Source organism: Peromyscus eremicus, chromosome 9 (genome assembly GCF_949786415.1).
Source record: "Peromyscus eremicus chromosome 9, PerEre_H2_v1, whole genome shotgun sequence".
In the NCBI taxonomy this organism is placed as follows: domain Eukaryota; kingdom Metazoa; phylum Chordata; class Mammalia; order Rodentia; family Cricetidae; genus Peromyscus; species Peromyscus eremicus.
Window position 1 is genome coordinate 84,070,486 of NC_081425.1, and position 17,962 is coordinate 84,088,447.

The 17,962-nt window shown below is 51.5% G+C and overlaps 1 protein-coding gene across 2 annotated transcripts; it reads left to right on the forward strand.

Annotated features, from left to right (window-relative positions):
• Positions 1-264: 264 nt before the first annotated feature.
• On the forward strand, positions 265-12,899 carry Itih1 (inter-alpha-trypsin inhibitor heavy chain 1). 2 transcript variants are annotated; one of them, XM_059274531.1, is made up of 22 exons: positions 265-378; positions 627-651; positions 889-1,078; positions 1,674-1,778; positions 2,120-2,282; positions 2,841-2,954; positions 4,261-4,386; positions 4,472-4,588; positions 5,246-5,414; positions 5,503-5,628; positions 6,456-6,637; positions 6,886-7,071; positions 8,363-8,502; positions 9,078-9,232; positions 9,321-9,335; positions 9,712-9,732; positions 10,122-10,202; positions 10,290-10,403; positions 11,043-11,244; positions 11,856-12,028; positions 12,404-12,515; positions 12,654-12,899. In XM_059274531.1, exons 1-22 carry the CDS (start codon positions 265-267, stop codon positions 12,781-12,783), a joined length of 2,760 nt encoding a protein of 919 aa, XP_059130514.1. In that variant the 3' UTR covers positions 12,784-12,899. The 2 variants fall into 2 exon arrangements, with proteins under 2 accessions (XP_059130514.1, XP_059130515.1); XM_059274532.1 differs by having other exon boundaries at positions 627-647; positions 912-1,078.
• The last annotated feature ends 5,063 nt before the right edge of the window (positions 12,900-17,962 follow it).

Genomic DNA, 17,962 nt, shown 5'->3' on the forward strand with positions numbered 1-17,962 from the left:
GTCTTCAACATCGCTTACCATGTTTATTTTTCTCCGCCTTGTTTTTATTTATATATGTTTTTGTGCTGGGAATTAAATCCAGAGCGTTGTGCATGCTAGACAAGCCATCTACCACGGAGCTCTGGACCTAGCTCATCGCCAAGTTTTGGTTCCCTAAATCCTGCTATTTGCCTCCGCTGTGTCTAATGTTTAATCTGTGTTTATCTGGCACAGTATTGATTAATGTCCTGAGGAAGGTGACAGGAAAGTGAAAGCCTGGAGACCATGGACGGTGGCCTGGGGCTTCGGGCGTTGCTGTGCGTGTACCTGGGGTCCCTCCTCACTCTGCAGGCCGCACCTGCTTGGGGCTTGGCCACAGGCAGACCCAGGGGCAGCGAGGTATGTGACTAAGCCCTTAGGCACAGACAGGCAGTTGTGCCTGCATGGGGTCCTGGAGCTGCAGAAAATCCTACTCAGGGACCTGGGCCCCTCCCACCCACCGGATCATGTCTGCCTGAAGGGTTATCTCCCAGCAGGTGGAGGGAGGTGGAGAAGGAGCGAACACAGACCTTATCCCCACCCCATAACAGATGGGCCACGGTCCCTGAGCGTACCCACTCACACTCAGCTTTGGTTTTGTTTTGCAGAAGCGGCAGGCTGTGGATACAGTAAGTGAAAGTCTTGGCAAAGGGTCTGAGATGGGGGCCTTTATTATAGGTATGCTCTCTCCCACCCCTGCCAGGGCCACAGACAGGGGTGTGCCGGGGGGGGGGGGGGGCGGGGGTCCCATCCCCTGAAATGCGACATTATTCATACCTCGCTTCTTGTCTCCAGCAAAGAGAGGGGGTCTCCTTGGGAGGTCTGGTACATTCTTCTGGAACCTGGGCGCCTTTGTTCTAGAGTGGGCAGGATCCCCCAATTTTCTGCTTCAGGCAGTTGATGGTGTGCTCATCAGGAGTTTGAAAGTCAACTGTAAAGTCACCTCCCGCTTTGCCCACTACGTCATCACCAGCCAAGTGGTCAACAGTGCTGATGAAGCCAGGGAAGTGGCTTTCGATGTGGAAATCCCCAAGACAGCCTTCATCAGTGACTTCGCCATGTGCGTGATGCCCTGTCTAACGCCTCCACCCTAGTCCAGTTGTGTCCATTTACCTGCTCAGCGGGAGGCCAGCGTGGCCAGATCTCACTTCCGGTCACGGCCAGGCCCAGCTTAGAGGGACGGGAGGGAAGCGGTCCATTAGCCTTCTCAGCTCCGACCTTACGCAACAGTTAGGGCTTCTCACTGCCTGTTTTCAGCTTTTCACTCAAGGAGCAAAGCCAGCATGTGATCTGGCCTCTGTGAACATGGTGGTTACCTACCGATCTCCCATGGGTCCTCTGGGCAGCGGACAGACAGTAGACACCTCTTTTTCAAGGAGTCCTGTGGACAGGGTCTTCTTAGGCAAAGCACACTCCAAATACAAAGGACAACCTAGGCAGTGAGGAGGGCCACCATCACTGAGGTAAAGGACAACCTAGGCAGTGAGGAGGGCCACCATCACTGAGGTAAAGGACGACCTAGGCAGTGAGGAGGGCCGCCATCACTGAGGTAAAGGATGACCTAGGCAGTGAGGAGGGCCGCCATCACTGAGGTAAAGGACGACCTAGGCAGTGAGGAGGGCCGCCATCACTGAGGACTTTTTCCTTTTGTGCAGCACAGCAGATGGGAACGCGTTCATTGGGGACATAAAGGACAGAGTGAGTGCATGGAAGCAGTACCGGAAAGCAGCCATTCTAGGAGAGAATGCTGGCCTTGTCAGGTAAGTTCCAGGCCTTGATGGGCAAGCCTCCAGGGCCATCCCTTCTGCCCAGCCAGGACAGAACCAAGGGCTGTAAGGTGTTCTTGGGTAGGGGACATCTCCAGGAGGATGGAAGCTTGAGTAAGTTGGCCTCTGGGGCAAGCGTGGGGGTCACTTGGTCTTTTTAGGTCTTGTGGTGGAATAGGTGTCATTCTTGAGCTCCGGCCTTGACCATCCAGTCGAGATAATCTCAGGGACAGCATGCTAATGAGAGAAAGTAGTTCTGAGGGTGATGCTTTAGGTGTCAAGGATGCACATGTCACCTTTTGTCTGCCTGTTGTTGTCTCTGGTGACATATCCAGGGCCTCGGGCAGAAATATGGAACAGTTCACCATCCACATCACCATTGGACCCCAGAGCAAGGCCACATTTCAACTCACCTATGAGGAGATGCTGAAGCGGAGACTTATGCAATATGATATCGTCATCAAAGTCAGGCCCAAGCAGCTGGTGCAACATTTTGAGGTAGTTTCCAGATTCCTGGGAAGGATATCTGTCTATCTATCTATCTGTCTGTCTGTCTGTCTGTCTATCTATCTATCTATCTATCTATCTATCTATCTATCTATCTATTGATCTCTGACTCCCAGCACTGGTCCAGCACCCTCTCCATGTTTCCCCAGGCCTGAAAACGAGGGAATGAGATTGACTCCTCAGGGTGTGCTTCTGTGGGCTCTTCCTGGGCAGGAAGCTTCCTGCATCTCCCAGCTTTCTCCTCATCCACGAACCCCCAGTTTATATATTCACTAACTGAGGGCATTCCTGTATTCTTCAGGACTGCCACCAGATCACAAAAAACACTGAAGACCCAGTTATATGTAAAGCAACTAGAGGGGCCGAGTTGAAGGGTTCAGATGCGAACACCTTTCTGTCAGTATTTCTGGACTGCCTATAATGAGCCGGGTCCTGCTAAGAGCTGGGTGGGGACTGCACATAATAGGAAGGCAGGTCCATAGGACTCTTGGCTGAAATTTGGTGCTAATCCAAATGAGCCTTATCACAGAATTGGCTTCCATGATGCAGATCGATGTGGACATCTTTGAGCCCCAGGGGATCAGCAAGCTCGATGCTCAGGCCTCCTTCCTCAGCAAGGAACTTGCTGCTCAAACCATCCAGAAGTCTTTCTCAGGGAAAAAGGTATGTGTCCTGGCAGGGGATGGGATGGGCCCTCAGCGACAGTTAGCCCGGCCCTTATAAAATATCCAGGCAGAGTTGCTATGCTGCCATGATGAGTTATTAATCAGATTTCCCATCCACTGTAGCAAATACCCGAGAGAAACTGCTTCAGGGAGGAGGGATTTGTTCTGGCTCATGGTCTCTGAGGTCTCAATCTGTCGTCAGCTTGTTCCACTGTTTCTGGGACATAGTGAGGGAACATCATGGCAGAAGTGCATGTAGGAATAGAGGTTGTTCACCTTATGCAGCCAGGAAGCCGAGAGAGAGAGAGAGAGAGAGAGAGAGAGAGAGAGAGAGAGAGAGAGAGAGAGAGAACTATCCAAAGCCGAGAGAGAGAGAGAGAGAGAGAGAGAGAGAGAGAGAGAGAGAGAGAGAGACAGACAGACAGACAGAGAGAGACAGAGAGAGAGAGAGCGCACGCTACCCAAAGAGCCATGGCACCTCTCCAGTGACTAACTTCCTCTAACCTAGTCTCACTTTCTCAGATCTACCACAGACCAATGGTCTATTCAATTTTTTTTTGGGGGGGGTATCTCCTTTTTGGTTTTTGTTTTGTTTTTTGAGACAGGGTTACTCCGTGTACCCCTGGCTGTCCTGGAACTCACACTGTAGACCAGGCTGGCCTCAAACTCACAGAGATCCGTCTACCTCTCCCTCCCGCCAGCGCCACCACCGCCCAGCTTACTTTTTTGTTTTTAAAGGCATTTTTTTTTTTTTTACTATATCACTATGTAGCCCAGGCTGGCCTTGAACTGGAAATCCTCTGGCCTCAGCCACTTTAGTGCTAGGATCGTAGGCATTTCTACCATAGCATCTTCTAGCCTTGCTCACCCCACAGTTTGAGGTGACTGCTGTCTTTTACACTATCAAACTGCTGTGCTTTTATTCCTGTTTTTATACCCTACATGTTGGTGGCTATTACAGAAATCCCAACGATTCAGGAGCATAAAAGCAAAGGAATAGGTCTTTTCTTTTACCACAGACAAGTGTGCACACTCAGAACCTCGATGCCTAGGCAAGCGCATCCGGGTATAAACACACACACACTCACACACACACACACACACACACACACACACTATGCATACATGCACACACACACACACACACACACACACACACACACACGCACACACACGCACACACCATGCATACATGCACACACACCATGCACACACACACACAAACAAAAACCTTAAGTTGTTTTGCAGACCCCCTATTTGCAGCCATGCAGACCCCTGGTGCCTCACACCTTCTTTGCTTTCAGGGTCACGTGCTCTTCCGCCCCACTGTGAGACAGCAGCAGGCCTGCCCCACGTGCTCCACATCCTTGCTGAACGGAGACTTCAAGGTGACCTACGATGTCAATCGAGACAAGCTCTGTGACCTCTTGGTAAGCCTACAGCTCCTGGCCCAAGTCCGAGAGGGCCGGGAAAGATACTTGGGAGAGAGGCTTTTCTGGCTCTCTTCTGTTCCAGGTGGCCAACAATTACTTTGCACACTTCTTTGCCCCCAAAAACCTGACCAACTTGAGCAAGAACCTGGTTTTTGTAATCGACATCAGCGGCTCCATGGAAGGCCAGAAAGTGAGGCAGGTAAATGGCGGCTTCGATCGAGCGGCTCATCCAGCCGAAGCTTCTCTGACGAGTCTTGTCATGAAGGTTTAGCTGCCACAGGGGTTTGGGATGTGCGCTGATGGGCAGAGACAAGGGGATGTAACTGGAAATCCCTACTCTGGAATCAGCCAGTCTCCTCACTGTGCGATGGTCGGCGAGCTCAGCTCTTTTCCTCAGTTTTGCAACAGAGGATAACGGTGCCTACGGGTCATGGAGTTTCCCATGGAGAAGCACTCAGTAGAGAAAGCCTGTGCCCTGAAAATGCTGGGAATGATAAATGATCTATGGCCTGGCACCTCTGCGCTTTCAGTACTTTGCCCAATGGGTGGTGCAGTCATGGCTCCCCAAGACCAGTTCTAGAAAAACAGCTCTGGTAGGAGAGGAGGGGGCTCTTTATGGATCCTGCTCCACCCACTAAAAAACTTCTAGTAATTTCTTCTCCTTACACTTGGTCCATTTTCCTTCTTTGTGCCCCTCACACACCCCATGTCCCAGCAGCAGGCTGCTTTCTTGGGGCTGACTGTCACCTCTGCTTGTCCACTGTGGATTTCTACAGTGGCTACCTGGGTTCCTGGAAGGAGTTATCCTGCAGCCATGCAGGGGCCATGTCCCTCCTCTGACTTCCTGTCCTTGCAGACCAAGGAGGCACTCCTTAAGATCCTGGAGGATGTGAAGCCAGGAGACAACTTTGATCTGGTCCTCTTTGGGTCTCAAGTACAGACCTGGAGGGGCTCACTGGTACCCGCGTCTAAGGCCAATCTACAAGCAGCTCAAGACTTTGTGCGGCGCTTTTCTCTGGCTGGAGGTAAGGGAAGGGGTCTCGGGACACCCCGGCATCACTTCTGTTTCCCTGGGATACAGGTGTTATCTGGTCCGATTCTCCTCCTTCATAGCCACAAACCTGAATGGAGGCTTGCTCCGAGGAATTGAGATCTTAAACAAAGCTCAAGGAAGCCACTCAGAGCTCAGCAGCCCGGCCTCGATTCTTATCATGTTGACAGATGGAGAGCCTACTGAGGGTGAGTTCCTCAAAGGCTGCCCTGGGAGGCAGTGATCTCACTACCAGAAAGGACCAATTCATCTGTTAGAGAGGCCATTGGGGCAGAAAGGCTCAGGACAAAGTCAAATGCTGGCCTGAAAACTGTTCAGACCACAGCGCTCCAAGGTGTACCTCTGTCCTGTGAGTCGGTAACAGCAAGTGTTTCTATATGGTGCTTGGATGCCTAGGGACTCAAAAGATGGGCAGGATTTATAGGCTAAGTTTCATTATGCCATTTATTCAGGGTTAGTCCAGGACAAAGGGCTGGAAAGAGACACCAAGAGAATGAGATGTGTCTCTGCCCTCAAGCTGGTATAGCGAATCTCTACCTACCCCAGAAGCTAGAAGAGCAGAGTGCCACAGGGTTATGGAATTCCTGACAAGGGATACCTGGCCCAGGTGAGGTCTGGGAAGGCCTCTTGGAAGAAGAAAGCCCTGAACTAGAACGAAGAGAAGGGGGCAGGAAGAGATCTTGGCAGGGCCTGCCCAGGAAAGAGGACATGTGCAGAATGGGGCAAAATGAGAGTGGAAGGGCGGACGGGGCTTCACAGGCCATGGCAAGGGGCCACGGGAGAGTTTGGAGCAGAATCGCGTCTGCCTGTGATGGGCCCACATGGTCGGGTAGAGCCTTCAATGAGCGGCTTCCAGCTGTTGTGGTTGCCCTGTGATGCCTCCAGTTGTCAATGGGGACTACAGTTGATCTGGGGTGGGAAACCTTGGCTCCCAGGAAGTATTTTAAAGGCTTCTAGGGCCCCCTTATGCCTGAGATATAGCATCCCATCACTGCCTGGATGTGTGTGGCTGCAGGGGAGACGGACCGTTCCCAGATCCTCAAGAATGTACGCAACGCTATCCGGGGCAGGTTCCCGCTCTACAATCTCGGCTTTGGCCACGACCTGGACTTTAACTTCCTGGAGGTCATGTCCATGGAGAACAACGGATGGGCCCAGAGAATTTATGAGGACCACGATGCCACCCAGCAGCTACAGGTCTCCCTCACCCCTCCCACACACCATCATCAACATGTCGTGGGGTCTTGGTGGCCATTTGCCTACCAGTCTAGAGATGATAGACAGGCAGAGTTGAAGTCAACAACTACATGACCTTAAGCAGTTACCTAACCCCTCTGAGCCTAGATTCCACCTCTGAAGTGGGACATCAACGTTCCACTTTGTGAGTAGGCTTCCTCACGGGTCCCCAGCTGCTCGTCCTGAGGCTACACTCCCTCTCCCTTCAGGGTTTCTACAGTCAAGTAGCTAACCCCCTGCTGACAGACGTGGACCTGCAGTATCCCCAGGATGCTGTCTTGGCTCTAACTCAGCACAAACACAAGCAGTACTACGATGGCTCCGAGATCGTGGTGGCTGGACGCATTGCTGACCACAAACTGAGCACCTTTAAGGCTGATGTTCGGGCTCGTGGGGTAAACCAAGGGCTGTTGGGGGCGGGGCGGGGGTGGTGTAGAAACTAGGCAGTGCTTAGATACTCCAAACTCACACTCTCCCCCCACCCACCCCACCATCCCAAGGGCCTCTCTTTCCTGATGTAATGTCCTCCTCCCAAGGGAAGACAAATATATCCCAGCCTGGGGACTGGACAGGCTGGAATAGAACCAATGTGGCATTATTAGTGTAATCCCTTGGCTCAGTAGGATCACTCAATCCTCCTCACATTGTCTGCCCCCGCCTCTCACCCCAAGCATGAGAGAATGAGAGGCCAGTCTCTGTTTCTCCCTAGGTCTCATTTCCTGGACAACCTCTGTGTACCAGGCTCAGTGTCATGGTGCAGTGAATGCAGCTACACGCACATGTGTAGAAGGTCCCAGGGATAGGAGACCTCCTCTAGGGCATGGATTCAACCCACCATGGGTTGAGGGCTTAGAATTTAGGCCCGGAAGGAAGAAAGTGAGCTAGAATCTAGCCTCGCCCTGTCCGTCTCTCTAGACGGTACTTTTTCTGTACTATAGAGATAACACTACCCTTGAGTGCCTGTGTATGTGTTGGGGGTAAATGGAATAATCCGTACAGTACAAGATGCGGGCCTTGATACAAAGAATGCTTTGTCCCAAGACTTCTGGGGACCACAACGCATGCCTATGGTCTAGCTATGGTCTAGCTGACCAAGGCAGCCTCGCTGGCACTCTGTGACCCTTGGGAGGAGCGGACAGCAGAAACAGCAGCATTTGTTGGCCTCTGCCAGAGAGAGAAACTCTGTAAGGACAGGCCTGGGCTGCCTGTCCCATCAAATTTCTGAGGCCTAGGCCACACCTGGCTCACAAGGGGTGTTAGCCACCATCTGTAGGATGGATGGACGGACGGACGGATGGATGGATGGATGGATGGATGGACGGACGGACGGATGGATGGATGGACGGACGGACGGACGGACGGACGGATGGGTGGATGGGTGGATGGACGGACGGACGGACGGACGGATGGATGGATGGACGGATGGATGGATGGATGGACGGACGGACGGATGAATGGATGGATGGACGGATGGATGGACGGATGGATGGACGGATGGATGGACGGACGGATGGATGGATGGATGGATGGATGGATGATGGATGGGGATGAAAGCAGGCTCCAGAGAGGTGATGATACAGAGAATGAAGAAGCAGAGACCAGATGAGGGTGCTTGCCACAGCCTCCGGCCTCATCCAAGGCTTGTGCTGTCATGGCTTATGGCCTTTCTCCTCTTTCAACTCTCAGGAGAGGCAAGAATTCAAGGCCACCTGCCTAGTGGATGAGGAGGAGATGGAGAAACTGCTCCGAGAGCGTGGCCACATGCTAGAGAATCACGTGGAGCGGCTCTGGGCCTACCTCACCATCCAGGAGCTGCTGGCTAAGCGGTGGGGCCCTGCAGCTGTCAGGAGTGGACCCTGTTCACCCTTGTTCCTGGCAGACAGAGAACAGTGGTTCTGAGCCCGCGGGTTGTGAGGGAATCAAGGGTGCTTTCCCCCTCTGCTTTCCTCAGGGTCTACAGTGTGAGTCTTCCATGTGGGTGGGATTCTGGGACAAGGACAGCCCATTAGCCCCACTGAGGAGTCTGCCTCAGAGGGGCTGCTGTGTCTAGACATGTCCATCTAGTCTTCCTCATCCGTTCCTTCGTTGTCTCTACTCAATGGGAGAGCAATACAAAGGTCAGAGAGGTAGGCTACTATGGTCTCATAGCAGGCAAGCTATGTAGCTGGGAGGCACATGCCTTGGCCCTGCCAAGTATCCATCCAGGTTTTCACCACAAGAAGTCTTGCAATCATGAGGTCCCTAAGGCCATAGGCATTGTGCAGAGAGGGCGCTGTGAGTGTGTGAATGTTTGTAGAATGGGTGAAAGAGAGAGCAGACAGGCAGGAAGCTGAGGGAAGGCGTGCATGCCTGTCATCCCTTGTGTGGAGGTCTTGGAGTCAAGCACATGCCTCACAAACAGGATGAAGACGGAGCGGGAAGAGAGGGCCAACCTGTCCTCCCAGATCCTGAAGATGTCCCTGGACTATCAGTTCGTAACTCCATTGACCTCTATGACGATCAGAGGCCTGACAGACCAGGATGGGCTGGAGCCTACCATTGACAAAACCCCAGAGGGTACAAGCATTAGGGGGTCTGTGGTCAGGACGGTCATGTGCCAAAATCCTCCTGGGGGTTAATTCTTTTCCTCTTCCCTTCCTTTCAGATTCGCAGCCCTTAGGTGAGTTTTTGGCCTGTTGATTTGGCACGTGGCTTCAAGTGGCTGGAAGGTGACACACGCTGTTTCCCCCAAGCACAAAACTCAATGTTCCTGCATCTTCCCTGGCCCTAACCCCTCCTGGGCTTCCATCTTCATGACAAGCTCAGGCCTGCATCCTTCATGATTCATGAGCCTTTGCCAGCCTTCCCTCAGGTCTCTATCGAGCCCCACTGCCCAGTGTGTGTGTGAGGAGTGGGGGACCCTTGGGAGGCGCCCTCAACCTCAGCAGGGCTGAGCCTAGACCAGTTCATCTCAGCCTGAGGTACACTTGTGGACTGAGCTGCATGCCCTTGGGGTGGGTGTCAGAGTAACATTGTGTTTTCCTTGTCTTCTGCAGAGATGGTGGGACCCAGAAGGAGTAAGTAGCAGCCCTCTTGGGGACCCCCTTCTCTACTCTTCCTACTTACCCTGCTGGCCCTCAACTGAGCACTTCGCTCTGACTAAAACCCTGGTTATCACCCACGTTGGTTCCCTTCATGGCCTCACTGGAGATCCTTAGAACGTTCTCCCAGTGTAGGCTTGGTTTCCCCAACCACGGTCCCAGTTGAAGAAGACAGAGGGGTTCAGGCTACCTCACAGGACCAAACGTCTGTCCCCATGCCCCGAGAGGCATGGGGTGCATATGATGCTTTAGTGCCTGCCTGGTCTGTAGCCTTGGGCCAGCTGCATGGATGGGGTGTCTGCACAGCTGTAGGAGGCCATGCCACCCTGCCCCCGCTTCTCAACACCATTCATTCTCACCTACAGCATTTGTGCTGTCAGCCACACAGCTTCCTCCTACAGTCCACAGTCCAATAGTCTCAAAGTTGCCAAACCGAGTGACCGGCGGTAAGTCTCGGGAGGGTCTGAGGGATTCCCAGGATGGGCCCCGTGAGACCAACACCCAATGTAATGGGCTCCATGCTGTATTCCCAGTGGACACCGATCCCCACTTCATCATCTACGTGCCCCAGAAAGAGGACAGCCTGTGCTTCAACATCAATGAAGAACCTGGTGTGATCCTGAGTCTGGTGCAGGACCCTGACACAGGTGTGGTGGGTAATATGCTCTCTGTCGGGGGAGGGGCAGCAGAACCAGTGTACCTTTACCCTCCCTATTTAAATAGGAACTACTGGGGTGGCCTTCACTGCCCACCGCCTTGCATAACATCCACTCGGCAGGCACCTCTTGCTTTTCTCTTACTCCATGTCCTTGACTACACCCTACCTAAGGTTTGAGTGTGTGACTCACCCAGCACACAGGACCTGTAGCCAGACCAAGGAACTTAGGGAAGGGAGAAAGCATTAGAAGATCAGTTTCTTAGATGTCCATGTTGGAGCATAGGGCGCAACACTTAGGGTCAGTGAGGATGAGGCTGTTCAGGGCCTGGAGGATGCATTTCTAGACCTCCTATGAGTCTGTCTCTGTATGAGAAAGAGGAGGCCCACTCCTGTCCTCAGGGGGCCAGAGTCCAAAAGAGAAAGCTAAGTATAGAATATCTAGTAGGTACAGTTTGGGTGGGAGGAAGCAGAGAAGAATCCCAGGAAGTCTTGAGAGCAGGACCACTCCTGAAGGTGAGACCCTTAAAGATGACATGGCCTGTGGCATGCAGGGGACCTCCTGGGAAGGAGCTGGGGCATGAGCAGAGGCCCATGTTGGCTGACTGGATGGCTCCTCTCCCCACTGCAGGTTTCTCAGTGAATGGGCAGCTCATTGGAAACAAGGCCAGCAGCGCTGGGCAACACGAGAGCACATACTTTGGGAGACTTGGGATTTCAAATCCTGCGTCAGACTTTCAGCTGGAAGTGACTCCTCAGAACATCACACTGAACCCCAGCTCTGGTGGGCCCGTGTTCTCCTGGAACGACCAGGTCACACTGCAGAAGGACGGGTAACTAGGCCTGGTTGTGGCATGGGGTCAAGGTCCAAAGCTGTAGCTCCCGCTCTGCTGCCTGAGTCTTCAGAGCCCGCAGCTCTGTAGTGTGCTAAAGGGATGCCCATAGTGCCCATGTACATGGCCAGACTCTGAACCATCCCACTGCCCGCTTTTTTCATTCCTGGGCATGAGCTTTGGCACTGGAGCCGTGAATCCCACCCATCTCCACCAAGCAAAGCCAGCCCCAGGCTGGGACAAAGGCCACTCCCTCCCCACAGCCCTCCTGCTTGCTTACTGCCCTGAACTTGAGTTCTCGGCAATGAGTAGGATTTGTGGGACGCAGACTCAGATAACCACCAATTACTAGCTACATGACTTCCGGAAAGTTACTTAACCCCTCTGAACCTTGGTCCTTTCACGGGGTCAGAGTGAAAAATTGAGCGATTCAGTTTACACAGAGGACTTGGCACAGGGCCTGGGACACTTTAAGCCATACAGGACAGAGAGACATATGGGAGGGAGCAAACAGACCTCACCGAATGAGGGTCATGGGGGGTGGTTGTAATATCTGGGTCCTAGAGGATGAGGGCAGCTAATCCTGTTCTGATGCCGCCCTGGCCCTGCAGGGTTGTGGTGACCATCAATAAGAAGAGGAACCTGGTGGTGTCTGTGGAAGACAGAGTTACCTTTGAGATTGTCCTGCACAGAACGTGGAAGGGGAGTGCCGTCCACCAGGACTTTCTGGGTTTCTACGTGCTGGATAGCTTCAGGATGTCAGCCCGGACGCAGGGGCTACTGGGTATGACTGGCCAGGCAGGCAGAACTGTGAGTTGGTGCTCTGAAGCCAGTGTGTGCTCATGGGTCCCAGAGCACTCGGGCAGGCCGGTCTCCAACATAATCCGTTAAGACTCAGCGCTTGAAGGCCTTGTCCCGCTTAAAGATGGTGAGCAAAAACAGAGCGAGACTCAGAAAGCTAAGTGAGCCTGGGAATGAGTGGGAAAAACACCCAATTCACAGAAAGGTCGGAGGGCTCCAGGGACCTTGTATGAGCGGCAGGTCATTGGTCACCAGATCTCTGTGATGTTTCTGTCACCCCTTGCTCTCTGTGAGGCACTTGCCCCTCAGGCTTCTCGCTCCTTCATCAGTAACCGCAGCCTCCGATGCGCCTTTGCAGGGCAGTTCTTCACCCCCCTGGATTTTGAAGTCTCTGACGTCCGCCCAGGCTCTGACCCTACAACGTCAGATGCCACAATGGTGGTGAAGAATCGGCAGCTGACTGTCACCAGGTGAGTGGGCTGCTGTCCAGGGCTTCCGCTCTTGCCTGCCTTTTGTCCCCCAGGGTTCTTCCCGGTGTCATGGGGGTAAGGTGAGGTGCAGCCTTGCCAGGTCTATAGAAGGACCCCAGCTGTCTTGTCTGTGTCCAGAGGCTTACAGAAAGACTACAGCAAGGACCCCAGACGTGGAACAGAAGTGTCTTGCTGGTTTATCCACAACAACGGAGCTGGGCTGATCGATGGCGTCCACACTGACTATATTGTCTCTGACATCTTCTGAGACCTCCAGCTAGCACATCAGTTCTCCCCTGAGGAGGGAGAAGAGAGCGTCGAATTAGCTCCACCTCCCTGAACATGCTGGTCCCTTGTGTCAAGACATCCTGTGATTTCATTAAAGAGAGGCTGTGTCCAGTGCAGAGTTGACTGCTTTTGCGGGGAGAGGTATCGGTAATAGCTCAAGAGCACATCAGACCCAGAGATGGGCAAAGAATGCTGAGGTGAGAGGAATATCCACCAAATCTGTAGCTCAGACTGCACACTGTTCTCTGCAACTGGCTGGCTCCGTGATCTCTGAATCCTCCCAATGAGCCCTTCATGCATCCCAGGAACCCAGGGATGCTCTGACAGTGAGGGCCATCACAACTAACCCAGAGCTTCTTATTGACAGGCCCATTAACAGTTGAAGAAATGGAGGTTAGGTGACCTGTTGAAAGTCCCTTAGCTTATGAATGATAGAGCTGGGTCCTCAACCCATGCTTTCTGACACCAAGCATGTCACAGATGTGTCCTGGGTGACTCTTCCAGTCATCAAAGAGGTACATGGGCAAAGTCTGCTAAGTAACAGCATGAACACATGAAGACTATTTGCAGGTAGATTTGGGGTCCTGAGGAAATCTTACAGGAGCAGGCACCTCAGACCCTCACTTTAGTCAGATTTCCTTGTGGGGATGGGAGCCTGTGCTAGACAGACTAGTATGGTACATCCTGAGGACAGAGACAGACACTGTCCAAAGCTGGGCTTTCAGGGACCTAGAACAGCACCCCATTGTCTCCTCACACTATATAAAATTGTTCTGTTAGGGCTCCTTTCCTTGGGCTGGTCTTAGGACAAGAGTACAAGACAATGCATCCCACTCTGGGGAGCTATTTGCTCTTCATGTGAAGGTGATGGGCTCTGCTCACTCTGGTTAAGAGTTTCTGCCTCTTTCTCTTCTGTCTTCTGTCCAGTCCCCACGACAAAGAAAACTCATGGGGACCCAGATTGGACCAAAGCTTGGCTTTGAGTAACACGGATATTGTATTATGGGCTCATTACTGTGACAAAATAATTTTAAGGAAAGAAAATTTATTTTAGCTTACAGTTCCAAGAGGTACAATCCATCCTGGCAGAGAAGCCATGATGGCAGGGGCAGGAGGCACCCATAGTCAGAAAGCCAAGTGATGAACGCTTGACTCATCTCACTTTTTCGTTTTTATTCAGTTGAAAAACCTAGCCCATGGAATTGATTAGCCTAATATAGATAATCCTTCATAGGTATTCTCAGAGGCTAACCTAACTTAGATATTATATCACAGACATTCCCAGAGGCTAACCTAATCTAGATACTATATCACAGACATTCCCAGAGGCTAACCTAATTTAGATATTATATCACAGGCATTCCCAGAGGCTAACCTAATCTAGATACTATATCACAGACATTCTCAGAGGCTAACCTAATCTAGATACTATATCACAGGTATGCCCGGAGGCTAACTTAATCTAGGTATTATATCACAGGCATGCCCAGAGGCTAACCTAATCTAGATATTATATCACAGGCATCCCCAGAAGTTTATCTCTTTGGTGATTCTAGATGCTGTCAGATTCACAACCAGAATTGTGATGAGTTTACCCCCTGTCAACCTGGCACCCAAACATATCACTTTTAACATGTCACCTCCTTCCCCTTTGTTCCCATAGGCTCATGGCCATCTCAAAGCAAAATGCACTCAGCTCAGCTCCAAAAGTCCCCAGTTTTTAACAGTATCAATACTATTTAAAAGTCCAAAGACTTTTCTGAGGTTACTCAAGGCAACCTCTTTACTGTGTGCTGCTATAAAATAAAAAATGAGTCATGCACACAGCCTCTCTTGAGTTAGACACACCCCATGCATGCAGATTTCCTTGGTAGACATCTTGTGGTTTGGGCACTTCCCATATCCTGGAATCTCCATTGCAACTTAGACCTCACCCACAGAGCTTCGGACTGGTTTCTCAGGGCCTCCTTGGAGGAATTCTGACCCTGCCACACATTACTCTGACCTGACGCACAGGCCTCAAAAACTCTCTGGAAGCATGGTAGGAGACTCAGTCTTAGATCTTTTATGCCTGCAAAAACAGTTCCACATAATTGAAAGTTGTGTAATAACTCCTCTGAGATTGAAACACTCTATCCTGCAGGGAAGTTCATTAAGACAAGAAGTAAGCAAGTCAAAATAGCTTCAGGAAGTCCCTGAAACTGACCAGATTTGCTAGGGTCCTCCTTTTCCAAGTAACTGCTCTGTTTCTGTGAAGAGACACCATGACCAAGGCAACTCATAAAAGAAAACATTTAATTGGGGGGCTTGCTTACAGTTTTAGTTCATGATCATCATGGATGGAAATAGTCAGGCATGGCACTGGAGCAGTACCTGTGAGGAACCCAGGCTCTTGCCTAGACCCCTGCCTTGGTTGGCGATTCTGCAGCCATGACAGGCTGTGGAAAAGACCCAACAGGATGCAGGCCCCTGGCATAGCATAATGTGCCCTTGAGCCCCTGACCTTGGGCCTAGCTCTAGTTTACAGAAAAACCTCATCAGATGTCCCCGTATGGTAAAAGAAGTCAATTAAAAGTTACAAGTAGCAGGTTCATAGTAAAGAAAAAAATGTAGTAACCATAGCAACCGCTGAAAGAGATAACCGTTTTCCTGCAGCTGCAAGCTAATCAAGAACAGTACCTCCGGAGGGGAGGCACATCAATCCTGAGTCTGTTCCTATGTAGTCTGGAGACCTCCCCCCACTTTACCTCCTGTAAAAGCCCTGCCCCATTGCTAGCTGGGGGTCTCTCCTGCTCTGCTTCTGCGTCAGATGGACCGAGAGGCCCAAGTTAACTGGCAACAATACAAAGACTCTTTGCTTTTGCATCGGATTTGGTCTCTTGGTGGTCTTTGGGGGACTGTGGGTACAACACCTGAGAGTTCTACATCCTGGTCCATAGGCAGCAAGCAGAGAGAGGGAGAGACACTGGGCCGGGTGTGGGACTTTAAACATCAAAGCCCAGAGGCTCAGACCAGCTGAGCCCCTGAGAAACGATACTCCCCAACCCATTGATCTGCCTTCAGGCTGTGTCACGTGCTCCAGGTTTCTAGGTTTTGTGAGCTGCCACCAAAGCTGGGATGGGCGTTGGTGATGCCGCTGTCTTTGAGTCATTTCTGCTCCTGTAAGTGACCCAATAAAACTCATTGGTTCACCACGTTGGACTTCAGTTGTATTCTTTCTTTGGTGATTAGATCGTGTGTGTGTGTGTGTGTGTGTGTGTGTGTGTGTGTGTGTGTGTGTTGTATCTTCCCAGGAAAAGTCTGTCACACACAGTTTCTGTGATAAAATACCCTAACAAAAGCAACTTAAGGCAGACAGGGTTTATTTTAGCTTACAATTCAAGGAGATACAGTCCAGAGTCAGGGAAGGTATGCAGGCAGGAGTAAGAGCCGGCTGGTCACATTGCATCCTGGGTCAGGAAGCAGTGAGCAATCATCTCTGTGCTCAGCTTATTTTCTTTTAATTCAGCTCAGGATCCCGGCCCATGGAATGGTATGTCCACATCTAATGTGGGTCTTCCCACCTCAACTAACCTGATCTAGATAAGCCTTAACAAGTACCCCAAGAGGCGTGTCTCTTCAGTGACCCTAGATCTTGTCAAGTTCACAGTATTAGCCATCATGGATGCTTAGCTCAAAGGCTACCCGGGTTGGGGAACCCAGAATACTTCAACAGCAAGTGGGGATCACTGGAGGCTGAGAGATCAATTTACCTCCAAAGGCATTCTGGGAAAGCAGGACTGCCAACTAGCTGTGTCAGCCTGCTCGTCCTGAGGAGTGGGCAGTGGATACACCTAGAAATCTAATGGAGTCTGTGTAATGCTAATGTTGCATGATTCTGTTTTTCTCCAAATCCTTGGCTATCCTTAAGTAGCTGTACAATTCCCATTTTGAGTTGTCATTTTCCCCAAACTCTGGGTGTCCAGGGAGGAGGCAGTGGTTCAAATAAAAGAGTCAGGGGAAGGCTCCACAGGCAGCTGTGGGTGCTGAGGAGGAGCCACTGAGAGAAAGTTTCACTTCAACCCCAACCCCTAGTGGCTAGCAGGTGCTGAAGATGGCCATGTGACTGAGATATCCCCAGAGCCAAGAAAGAGGCCTGGTTTTGAGAGATTATCTTTCCACCTCAGCTCTTGGTGTGTTTTAAGAATGGGTGCTGTTTATCAGTGTGTGTGTGTGTGTGTGTGTGTGTGTGTGTGTGCGCGCGTGCGCGCTCACGTGCGCGCAGCAGTGGCCCCGTCACTTCACCATTTCTGCTGACTATCTTTGTTCTGTGTCTTCTGCCACTTCCAACCGTCAGGCTAAGCCTTTCTGTAACTTATTCTACCTCTCCGTTTCTGCTTCCAGCCATCTCTCTCTGTCACCAGAGCTCTGCGCATCTGGTAGTCAGGCCCAGAGCTTTTGGTGGAGGACACAGCATCATCCATAAGGTAGCTGGCCTCAGCCCCGGTAGACAAGGGTCTACTCCACTCAGCACATGCAGGGTGCTCACAGAAATCATGGCATAATGGGCATGAGGCATGTGTCCCGAAGAGGCCAGAGGCTGGCAGGACCCGATGTGGCTCAGGAGGTCTCAGCCCTCATGCAGAAAGACTGCTATTTTCTGAAGTGCCAAGCCCTTGGCAGTGTCCTGGGGGCATAGAGTGAGCATAACAAGGCCTGTCCTGTCCAAAAAGGGACATTGAGACCTGATCACATAAAGCTCAACGTAAGGTAACAGGATGGACTCCCAGAGAGCCTCCTGGGACTGGGGAAATGGCTCAGTGCTTAAGAACTTGTACTGCAGCCGGGTGGTGGTGACACACACCTTTAATCCCAGCACTCGGGAGGCAGAGGCAGGCGGATCTCAGTGAGTTCGAGGCCAGCCTGGTCTACAAAGAGAGTTCCAGGACAGCTAGGATTGTTACACAGAGAAACCCTGTCTCGAAAACCAAAAAAAGAAAAAAGAAAGGAGAGAGAGAGAGAGAGAGAGAGAGAGAGAGAGAGAGAAAGAAAGAAAGAAAGAAAGAAAGAAAGAAAGAAAGAAGGAAAGAAAGAAGGAAAGAAAGAAAAGAACTTGTACTGCTCTTGCAGAGGACCTGAGTCTATCTCCCAGCACCCATGTCAGGGCTGGGCACCTAAAA

Bases quoted from the DNA above. Each gene is read 5' to 3' on its own strand.
- Itih1 (XM_059274531.1), top strand. From the start codon at position 265: ATGGACGGTGGCCTGGGGCTTCGGGCGTTGCTGTGCGTGTACCTGGGG. The intron at 11,245-11,855 runs GTAACTAGGCCT...CTGGCCCTGCAG, and splicing joins GTCACACTGCAGAAGGACGG to GGTTGTGGTGACCATCAATA. The intron at 12,516-12,653 runs GTGAGTGGGCTG...GTCTGTGTCCAG, and splicing joins CGGCAGCTGACTGTCACCAG to AGGCTTACAGAAAGACTACA.